Genomic DNA, 12500 nt, shown 5'->3' on the forward strand with positions numbered 1-12500 from the left:
CAAACACAAACACACACACATCCTCTTATACACACTCAGATACACACATTTACACAGATACACACACACACACACACACACACACACGTAGAAACAAACACAGACACACACTTATACACACACACTCATAAACACACTCAGATACACATTTACACAGATACACACACACACACACACACACACACACGTAGAAACAAACACAGACACACACACTCATATACACACATTTACACAGATACACACACTCATATACACACAAACATACATACACACACTCACTCATATTCACACACACACATGTACACAATCACACCCATACACACACACACACACACACACACACACACACACACACACACTCCTGTTTACTGTACCTGCTCATACACACATCTTCACACACAGAGATAAACAGGTTTTATCATGTAAACCAGCAGATCTGATCAACAGAATAAACCAGTAACACTAACCAGTCTGACAGTCAAACTGCAGCTTTTCAGGTTGTGATGTAACACTATAAACTACACACGACTAACATTCACATCCTGATAAACCCACACATGATGATCTTCTCCAGCACTAACATCTGAACATCTTAAATCAAGACATTTACTGGAGGAACAGCATGACTCAGCATTATTCTGCAGTGTACCGAGATCAAATAATGATATTATGACTGACACACACACTGATAAACACACCGTGTGTGTGTGTGTGTGTGTGTGTGTGTGAGTCTGTTTACAATTACTGAGCACATAATGAATGTTCATCCAATGAGCCGCGCTGGCAGACTCGTCCCTCGCTGAGACTGAGGAGCAATTAACAACGGAAGGAAGAGAGAGAACGAGCCAAAGAAAGACAGGCCAGCCAGAGGACGAGAGAGAGAGAGAGAGAGAGAGAGAGAGAGAGAGAGAGAGAGAGAGAGAGAGAGAGAGAGAGAGAGAGAGAGAGAGGACGAGAGAGATAGAGAGAGAGAGAGAGAGAGAGAGAGAGAGAGAGAGAGGACGAGAGAGAGAGAGAGAGAGAGAGAGAGAGAGAGGACGAGAGAGAGAGGACGAGAGAGAGAGGACGAGAGAGAGAGAGAGAGAGAGAGAGAGAGAGAGAGAGAGAGAGAGAGAGAGAGAGAGAGAGAGAGAGAGAGAGAGAGAGAGAGCTGGGTTATATAAATGCTTCTGCAGAAAGAGAGACAGGCGTTCGTTCAGTGAGTCATGAAGAGTCGTTCTGTTGAAAATGATTCAGTTGAACTGATTCATAAAGTGACTCAACTCTTAAGGCCGATTCACTGCGCCGACAGACAATTCTTTAGGTTTTGGTCAGATCAGTGTGTCTTTCCCTGTTGGCGTTGTGTGACTGTGTGTGTGTTTCTTTGTGTGTGTGTGTGTGTGTGTGTGTGTGTGTGTGTGTGTGTGTGTGTGTGTGTGTGTGATGCAGATTACAGCTACACGTCCATGAATGCATGTGTGTTCTCCTCTGAGGAGTGTTTGGCTGCTCCTCAGAGTTCTTCATATGATCACCTGTAAGAGGTTTAATACCCCGTCTGGACACAGACACACACACACACACACACACACACACACACACACACACACACACACACACACACACAATGGGGGTATTATTAGGGATAACTGCCCCCGGTGGGCAGATTTATGACCCGCTCCATCTGTTCCTGGGCTTCGGTGTCGGGTTACACCGCCTCCCTCTCGGTGAGATACACTGATTTATTATCATTTATTATAATTTCATTTTGCAGCATTATGTGCTTTAAAACCCTCCGCTGAAGACAAGTCACGTTATTAATATAGAGTAGGGGTGTAACGATGCCCTCAGGTCACGATTCAACACACATCTCGATATATTATTGTGATTCTCCAGGACATATGATAAAAGATTAACAAGAAATAAGCTGTTGATTAAATGCTAATTAACGAATAGGTTAACAAATATTTCATTGTGAGTGTAAATGAATAGTCTTGGACTTGATGCTGAAACCCAAAGCACAGGACAATAGAGACGCCAGTATAACAATATTCATGATTCTCAAGATGAAAATGTAAAATATTTAAAATAATGTCAGACACTTTTTACTGGTGACATCAGACATTATCAGGACACACAAATATGCATTATTATACATTATTCAACATTATATATAGTAGTTTAATGTAGTACTGACACTAAAACTCACGCAGTCATTTTCATTTTGGGCGAATTATCCACGATACATATTGTTGCATTTCTGTATTGCGATACATTGTGACTCGATACATTGTTACAGCCCTAATATAGAGCTCTAAGCTTTAGAGAGCAGCTTCACGGGGAAATAAAAGCTGCTTTTTCAATCTACAATATTAGGGATATCGCATCAAAGAAACACTGGATGGACACGGCAACTTCTGCGCTCAGTTGAGGCGATCTTTTCCTTCATCCGAGGAGACGTGATTAAAGTACGACGGAAACACATTTACTGAATAAACCCCTCAATAATAAACTCATTGGCTCAGCGTCGGCTGTGATTGGATAACTGGAGTAACCAGCGGACCAATGGCGTCGCAGCGTCTCTAATGTTGGTTTGGTGTTTCTGAAAGTCGAGTGTGTGATCAGAATGATTGGGTGTAACTCCCTCCAGAAGCGTCTCACACACACGAGTGTGTTCCCGAACACCAGCATCCGAACGCTAGAGAACACGGCAGCGTTGACTGTGTTTCTGACGCTCGACACACTCGTTTATGATGGAGGGAAAACAGCCCGATGCTGATACTTTACGGCAGATTTTCCCAGGAAGTGATGATTTTGTTCACTTGATCACATGGGATGGAAACGCTGCTTCATCCGCAAATGTTTTATGCAATATTACAATTTTGCGACTTTGAATAGAAACATATTTAGTGTTAATGTTGCAGATTTAATCAATTATGAAACAAATTCAACAAACTCTACAGAAGACTAGAGACGACCGATTTGGGGAGATTCCGATAATCCTTTATATTCGAAGCCGATAACTGATATATTGGCCGAAAAACTAACACTAAAATTATTAGCTGAAAATAAATACAAAAACTATAAATTTAAATAAATTAAACCTTAAATAGGAAAACAAAATAATAATAATAAATAAAAAATTGTATAAAATGACTAAATAAAATGACTAATAAGTGAACTAAAATTAACATGAAAATCAAAGTTATAAAATAATAATAATAAATATAAATAAATAAATAAATAAATAAATAAATATATATATATAAGGGATGCACTGATATGAACATTTTGGCCGATAACCGATAATTCTTTATATCTGAAAGCTGATAACCGATATATTGGCTGATAAATCTAAATCCAAATTTGTATGTACTTTTTGAGAGCTTGATAATAAGAATAAAAGTCTCACCATTAAAAGCCATGTCCCAAACACACAATTATGATGATGTTCTTATTATAATTTGATGTAGCCGATATGACAGACTTGAGCACGTGTTGCACTGAACTGCGTTTTCCTTTTCTGAAGTGATGTCAATCATATTTCAAGCAATTCGAAACCATCATGTTGAACATCTGAAGAGTCTCAGCTTACACTATTTATCAGCTTTAATATATCGGCCAAATCTTCTTATCAGGCCGATAACGACAACATTAAACATCCACATATCTCGGCTGATACCGATATATCGTTCATCCCTCCAGAAGACAGTTATTATTCAGATCTCATCTGAGAGTTTCAGTGCAGTCAAAGCCATAATATTACTCAAATATAAAGATTAAGAGTCTTTGTTATGTTTGGGTGATCCAGCTTCATTATATGGACAAATTAGTCAACTAGTTGTTCATGCAAATCAATTTTGAAAACATAAGTTCCTAATGTTTCCCAAGACTGCAGGAAGCTTGTAAACTACTAAACGACTGTTATATTCGCACTCGTAGCTCAAGTTTTGTGACTGTTTTTGCAATTATGCTGCGTATGAACAATAAACCGGTGAATGTTTACGGCCTCAGGATTTACTGCATTCAAACACTGCAGAAAAATCATGTTTCTGTCTCGGTTTCCAGCATTCTTAAATCAAGATGCATTTACTGGAGAAGAAGCAAAATAACTAAAGACATTAAGTCTTGTTTTATGAACAACTGATCACAAAATGAGTTAAAGCTTATTTTTCTGACTCCATTGGCAGATATTTGTTCTTGTTTTAAACACAAGCACTTCATTTTGATCAGTTTTCTAATAACATCTTCCGTCATTTTGCTTCTCCAGTAAATGTGTCTTGATTTAAGCAGGATTAGATATTCATATCTAAGAAATGCAGAGTAGCAAAATCATTTTCTTTTTTTAAGTTTTTAAGTTTACGGTCAATATATCACTTTCAACATCTCTCAAGGCGAGGGAGAAGCGAGCGACGGGCTTTAATCTTCAAGGACTCGGGAGATTTCCTGAGCTGGAGTTCTGGTGGTCTGATCCAGTCAGAAGACAAGACCGAACATGCTGGAAATCCCTGCCAGAAACCTCACAAAGAGCCTTCATTTCCCCCGTCTCTCGCTCACTCTCTCTCTCTCCAGAGCTAAGCCGAGCGTCGGAAGCGCCGTGTGTGTGTGTGTGTGTGTGTGTGTGCGCGTGATCTTTTGTATCATCTAAATCCAGTTCCGTTAAGCTGAACACGAATGTTTTCAACCGTCGCTCAAGTTGAGAATTACACAACAACTTCTGATTACACAACCTCGGCTCTCCTGAAGAATACATGACGATTCTGACATGGAGAAGCTCATCCAGACCCAGCGAGTTCATGCTGACTAACAAGACGTGCTCATTATCTTTAGCTAAAACTGAAGCTGTCAACAAACATTTCTGTCTACAAATAAATTAATCTTAAATAGCAATATTTTATATTCATACATAAACTTACTAAAAATTCAACTAAAATTAACATGAAATTAAATCTAATAAAGGATTCATTTATTTTAATTTTAGTTAATTTTAATTATATTTATTTTCATGTTAATTTTAGTTTAATTATTAGTAACTAAAATAAAAATAAATTAAACCTTAATAGCAATATTTTATATTTATACATGAAACAAACTTACTAATAATTAAACTAAAATTAACATGAAAATAAATCTAATTAAAACTAACTAAATCTAAACTAAAAATAAATTAATCCCAAATAGCAATATTTTAACAAAACTAAAAAAAAATGACAAAGGCATAAAACAAACTTACTCAAAATTAAACTAAAATTTACTAAAAAATTAATCAAATTAAAAATAAATAAAAATAAAATAAAAATAAAATAAACAAAAAGAACCATTTTTTTATATTTATACATAAACTTACTAATAATCAAACTAAAATTAACATGAAAATAAATCAAATTAAAAATAAATAAAAATAAAAATAAATGAATCCTAAATGGCAATATTTTAACAAAACTAAAAACAAAAAAAATGACAAAGGCATAAAACAAACTTACTCAAAATTTAACTAGAATTTACAAAAAAATAAATCAAATTAAAAATAAATAAAAATAAACAAAAAGAACCTTTTTTATATTTATACATAAACTTACTAATAATTAAACTAAAATAAAAATAAAAATAAATCAAATTAAAATGAACTAAAAATAAAATTAAAATAAATTAATCCTTAATAGTGATATTTTATATTTATACATAAAACAAACTTACTAATAATTAAACTAAAATTAACATGAAAATAAATCAAATTAAAAATAAATAAAAATAAAAGCATCCTAAATGGCAATATTTTAACAAAACTAAAAACAAAAAAAAAAATGACAAAGGCATAAAACAAACTTACTCAAAATTAAACTAAACTTAACATAAAAAATAAATCAAATTAAGACTAACTAAAATTAAAATAAATAAACCTAAAGAGCAATATTTTTTTAAACAAAACAACTACTAAAATGGAATGAAAGGCACATTAATTAGAAATGCTATAAAACATCCACACCATGTGAACTGACCAGATCAAATATTCCCATTCCTTAAAGTGCTTCCGGTTTCGCCAGGTTTTCCCGGGATTACGGATCCCGACGGGAGGGGCCGAACCGCTTGATTTCCTCAAACCGCATCAGATCAACACAGATCTCCAGATTCAACACTGAACATGATGCATTATGGGATTGAATCAGAACAAAACACATTTACAACTACACTACTTTTCCTAGATTTACTAATCTGTGCAGGTCCGATGGGAATCCGGCAGCACTTTCCCGTTTAAACAACAACTCTTGCTATATTTTCCATAATTTTACTATTATTTGTCATAATGAAAGCGCAAGTTACAGTATTCGACGATATTCACCAACAAATAAATGACAGCGCTGTGAAATACTAACATATCTGTGATCACAAACATTCATATTCAGACATCTCAGATAATCTCGGAGTTAACTAGACAGGAATGATGTCGTTTATGAAGGGATTGTGAGGGAAAAAACACTGCTTTAATTCAGATGGGACTCAAATTAAAAGCACTTTAGTGAAATACAATTTACTTAAAGTGGGAATGAAATGGTATATCCGAGTGAAACGCTCCTGGAACAAGAACAAATCTGGGCGGGGCTTGATTTTGTCCGTGGGGATTTGATTGGACGGTTGTGGTTTGCTATTGGCTGATCTCATGTGAGTGACAGGTTTATGTGCATGAATAAATCATTTATAATAAATACTGCAATATTCCATAAAAAAAAACAGAAGAAGAACGGTCAATCCTGATTTCATGGTGACTTTAAACAGGGAAAACTGTTCCTGATAGACTGAACACACGGGAATAATGCTGATGTACGGCGCTAGTGTTTACAGACACAGACACACATCAGTGAAGAGATTCACTGGAAACACACAATGTGTGTATGTTTAAAATCCAATAACAAGGACAGAATGATTACAACACAGGTATAAAAGCAAACACTATAAATAAATAAATAAATGTTTTGCACTGCATGCATTTGTAAATAAATGATTCAATCTGAAAGCAGTAAACTGGATTTAAGTGGACTGGTGTGGCGCCCCCTGGTGTTCAGAGGTGGATCACACGAGAGGAACTCTGGGGCCTGTGCCATGATGGTAGTTGAACAAACTCAGGGTTGCAGGATTAGTTTCCAGCTGACAAAACCAAACCAGTCCAACCAGGCTTTGTTGGTACCATGATGCTGATCATCAACTCTCTCTGTTAACTCGGGCTTTATACTGAGTTTAGGTGTGACATCAGTAGCCAACAGCCAATCACAGGCTGAGAAAGAGTGAAACTCATTCAAAACTCATTTCTCGCGAGAGAAGCAGTGCATTTCACTTATTAAATAAAAGTATTAAAATATTAAGAATTTAAAGAAATGTACACAGCAAGAAGAAAAGCTGTCTATAAAAGAGTACTACTGTATATCAGTGCAAGTAAAAGTTGTGAAGTTAGTTTACACAGTTGATAAAGGTGTAGAGATATGTAGTCATGTTATAGCTTCATCTATTGATTCTAAAGCGTATTTACACTCACCTAAAGGATTATTAGGAACACCTGTTCAATTTCTCATTAATGCAATGATCTAATTAACCAATCACATGGCAGTTGCTTCAATGCATTTAGGAGTGTGGCCCTGGTCAAGACAATCTCCTGAACTCCAAACTGAATGTCAGAATGGGAAAGAAAGGTGATTTAAGCAATTTTGAGCGTGGCATGGTTGTTGGTGCCAGACGGGCCGGTCTGAGTATTTCACAATCTGCTCAGTTACTGGGATTTTCACGCACAACCATTTCTAGGGTTTACAAAGAATGGTGTGAAAAGGGAAAAACATCCAGTATGCGGCAGTCCTGTGGGCGAAAATGCCTTGTTGATGCTAGAGGTCAGAGGAGAATGGGCCGACTGATTCAAGCTGATAGAAGAGCAACTTTGACTGAAATAACCACTCGTTACAACCGAGGTATGCAGCAAAGCATTTGTGAAGCCACAACACGCACAACCTTGAGGCGGATGGGCTACAACAGCAGAAGACCCCACCGGGTACCACTCATCTCCACTACAAATAGGAAAAAGAGGCTACAATTTGCACGAGCTCACCAAAATTGGACAGTTGAAGACTGGAAAAATGTTGCCTGGTCTGATGAGTCTCGATTTCTGTTGGGACATTCAGATGGTAGAGTCAGATTTTGGCGTAAACAGAATGAGAACATGGATCCATCATGCCTTGTTACCACTGTGCAGGCTGGTGGTGGTGGTGTAATGGTGTGGGGGATGTTTCTTGGCACACTTTAGGCCCCTTAGTGCCAATTGGGCATCGTTTAAATGCCACGGCCTACCTGAGCATTGTTTCTGACCATGTCCATCCCTTAATGACCCCCATGTACCCATCCTCTGATGGCTACTTCCAGCAGGATAATGCACCATGTCACAAAGCTCGAATCATTTCAAATTGGTTTCTTGAAAATGACAATGAGTTCACTGTACTAAAATGGCCCCCACAGTCACCAGATCTCAACCCAATAGAGCATCTTTGGGATGTGGTGGAACGGGAGCTTCGTGCCCTGGATGTGCATCCCACAAATCTCCATCAACTGCAAGATGCTATCCTATCAATATGGGCCAACATTTCTAAAGAATGCTTTCAGCACCTTGTTGAATCAATGCCACGTAGAATTAAGGCAGTTCTGAAGGCGAAAGGGGGTCAAACACAGTATTAGTATGGTGTTCCTAATAATCCTTTAGGTGAGTGTATATTACCTTTATATATTTATTCATTTAAACTAGGGCTGTCAATCTTCCTCTATAATACTATTCGAATTCCATTCCTTATTTTATTTAATATTCGAATAGTATTCGAATATTAAATGCTCAAATTCATCCTATTATTAATATTTACGACATTACACAGTCTTATGGATCGCCAATGCGTGATGTTGATCGGTCTCATATCTTCACAGATAAACCGTCAGTTTGTCTGTCATCGCCTTTTGGCGGACAGCAGTTAAGCCCCGTGATGAGGAGAGAGGCAGAACATAAGTAATTCTTGCCTGTTTTAGCGGCGGTTCCTCGGACAGATCGCCTAGCTTGTCAGGCTGTAAGTTTTCATAAAAAAAGTAACGTATATTTTTCTCTCCGTTTTGGCCTTCCGTCCACAATGAGACGGCGTTTTTATTAATGAAAACGCACTCCAAAGTGGATATATTTGAAAACGCCGTTTTCACGTTGTAGTGTGGACTGTGAATCAAATTGTTGATCTCCGTTACCGTGGAGACATTCCTCTCCGCGATTTTTGACAGTTGTTATGATGATACAGCGTGGATAACGTGCACAATTGTGTTACGATTCAAAAACTTTATTGTTTATCAGACGAAACAAAAGCATTTAATTTTCACATGCGTGTGCCAAGGCGGCGATAAAGGCAAGATTGCTTTTTTTTTTTTTTTAAATATACATAAAAAAGCAATATTCGAATAGGAACTTCAGCATTCGAATAGTATTGATTTTTTTAATATTCGAATTATATTCGAATTTCGGAATTCGTTCCAACAGCCCTAATTTAAACTCTGCTTAATAATAATTGACGAACTAAAATTGTACATGTGTGATCAATTAAGTGTATGATAATTACATAAATCATACAAATGTATTATTCTAAATAAGCATTACTAAAACCTCACGATTTTGTCTTTAAAAATCATTTGCTGTGTAGTGACCTTTAATTTGGAGTAGAAACCGGGGGAGTGACTCATCAGACATGTGACATTTTGCTCACAACTGATTGGTCCAAGTTCGGTTTGAGATCTCTCACCTGGAACATCACCTGACCCGCGCCAGGTTAGCCGTGGAGCGCGAGTTACTATGGCGATGGACACGCTAAAAGCCAAACCACTTTCATAGTGTCTAAAACCCAGAGTTGGCGCAAACTAAACTGAAACACACCTAGCGATCCACCTAAACTGGCTTCATGGTACAGACCCCTGGTGTCTCACGATCACAACAAACTCAGAAAAAACAGCAAATCAATTATTAAATGCAAATGAGCTGCTGCTCCCGGCACAGGGGGCGGAGCTTCAAGAGCTTGTGTCCTGAAAATATCTCAAAAACTTTTAGCCTTTTATAATGGAGAGACTCAAGAAGAAGTGACATCATGTAGAAGCAACAGGACATTTCTGAATGGTTAGTTTATTAATTTATGAAGCTGATGTGTAGTTATCTTCTAGTCATTGATTAGCATATTCTGTCTTGATAATCTATAAATCGTGTTCCGGGGGCGGGGTTTATGTAAATTTCAGGGTTGGTGATGTCACTAACGGGGGAGGAATGTGGTGTAGTCTCTACCAGCCGTTTGTTGTAGTCCTTAAAAAGTGATTTCTGTAAAAGCAAATATCTCCCTTTGCTCTGAGCTTTGAGCGTCGTAACTTTGCAGATGTTGTTTATGCTCAAACAGCAACATTACACACTAACTAATTAAAATGAGTCTAAAAAAATGATTGTCTGTGGTAATAAACGTGCCTGTTGATGGAGCTGAACCTGCTGGGAAGGAGAATGTGAAGTGTGTGTGTGTGTGTGTGTGAGAGTGAGTATGGGTGTGTGTGTGTGTGTGTGTGTGTGTGTGTGTGTGTGTGTGTGAGAGAGAGAGAGAGTGTATGTGAGTGAGTGTGTGAGTGAGTGAGTATATGTGTATGTGTGTGAGTGTTTGTGTGAGCGAGTGTGTATGAGAGTGTGTGTGTGAGCGAGCGAGTGTGTGTGTGTGTGTGTGTGTGTTTGTGTTTGTGTGTGACTCCAGCAGAGTAGTAGGACGGGTGGATCCCAGTGGGGGTCTGAGACAAATGGAGGAGCTGTCAATCAAGAGTGATTGACAGCTGCTGTGAGCCTCTGACTGCAGGAAGCAGAAACTCATAAACCCAGCAGGAGGAAACGTGTGTGTGTGTGTGTGTGTGTGTGTGATCTACCTTGTCAATCATATCAGGTCTGTTGGTTGCAGCGAGAACCGTGACGTCTTTTAGTTGTTCGATTCCGTCCATCTCAGTGAGCAGCTGAGCCAACACTCGATCCCCGACACCACCCGCCTGAGAACTGAACAACACAACATCAACATCAACACAACATCAAAATCAACACAACACAACGCAACGCAACGCAACACAACACAACACAACACAACACAACACTCAGTCAGCGGGTTTAAACATGAAGCCAGGCACAGATACAGTTCTCAGGGGTTGCTAGGGCGTTGCTATGTGGTTTCTAGGGTGTTGCTAGGCATGTTCTGTTAGGTTCTGCTGAATAAGGTTTCAGATTAATTGATGATTCTGCAGAACGACAGATCAGCGTGTGTGTGTGTGTGTGTGTGTGTGGATTGATTAAAGGCAAATACATTTATCAGTAAATCAATGTGTCATTCAGAATTCAATCCAGTAAATGAATCTCTGACTCAGCAGAACAAACCAGCTTCAGATTTACACCGAAGAGAGAGTGTGTGTGTGTGTGTGTGTGTGTGTGTGTGATTCCTGTCAGAAGCTTAAAACACTATGCACTTTATTAATTGAATAAGCAAAGAGCCAAACAAATAAAAACACATTTTATGGCTCAGTGTTTTGAGATTCTCACACACACACACACACACACACACACACACACACGTCTGAATGGTAATAAATAAAGTAATAAAGTAATTGATGATTCTGTTGTTACCTTCCTCTTGCCACTGCTAAAGCGTCGATCTCATCAAAGAAGATGATAGACGGAGCAACTGTTCTGGCCTTCCGAAAAACCTACAGAAACACACACACACACACACACACACACACACGTCCATGAGTTTACACATTATTATATAAAAACTGATGCCTATGGTAGCGATCAAAATTGAGTAAATCACCTTTTGAAAGTAACTTGACAAGATTGTATCAGTTCCATCGTTACACCAGTAGGTGGCGACAAGTGACAGTTAAATAAAATGTGTTTGTGTTTATGAGTGAGTCATTGAATCATTCACTCAGGAAATCCAAGCGAAGTCTTTAATGAGTGAGTCATTGAATCATTCACTCAGGAAATGCAAGCAAAGTCTTTATGAGTGAGTCATTGAATCATTCACTCAGGAAATCCAAGCGAAGTCTTTATGAGTGAGTCATTGAATCATTCACTCAGGAAATCCAAGCAAAGTCTTTATGAGTGAGTCATTGAATCATTCACTCAGGAAATCCAAGCAAAGTCTTTAATGAGTGAGTCATTGAATCATTCACTCAGGAAATCCAAGCAAAGTCTTTAATGAGTGAGTCATTGAATCATTCACTCAGGAAATCCAAGCGAAGTCTTTAATGAGTGATTCATTGAATCATTCACTCAGGAAATCCAAGCGAAGTCTTTAATGAGTGAGTCATTGAATCATTCACTCAGGAAATGCAAGCGAAGTCTTTATGAGTGAGTCATTGAATCATTCACTCAGGAAATCCAAGCAAAGTCTTTATGAGTGAGTCATTGAATCATTCACTCAGGAAATCCAAGCAAAGTCTTTATGAGTGAGTCATTG

At 37.9% G+C, this 12500-nt stretch overlaps 1 protein-coding gene across 1 annotated transcript in view; it reads right to left on the bottom strand.

The window, feature by feature from the left end:
- afg2a (AFG2 AAA ATPase homolog A) overlaps nucleotides 1-12500 on the bottom strand; it is a 65906-nt gene that overhangs the window by 28103 nt on the left and 25303 nt on the right. The window contains exons 13-14 of the mRNA XM_084430071.1: nucleotides 11663-11742; nucleotides 10921-11044 (exon numbers count right to left, since the gene is read on the bottom strand). Coding sequence (XP_084286197.1) covers nucleotides 10921-11044; nucleotides 11663-11742 — 204 coding nt within the window. The remainder of the gene's footprint in view (nucleotides 1-10920; nucleotides 11045-11662; nucleotides 11743-12500) is intronic.

The sequence above is a fragment of the Rutilus rutilus genome, assembly GCF_951802725.1.
Source record: "Rutilus rutilus genome assembly, chromosome: 14".
NCBI lineage: Eukaryota > Metazoa > Chordata > Actinopteri > Cypriniformes > Leuciscidae > Rutilus > Rutilus rutilus.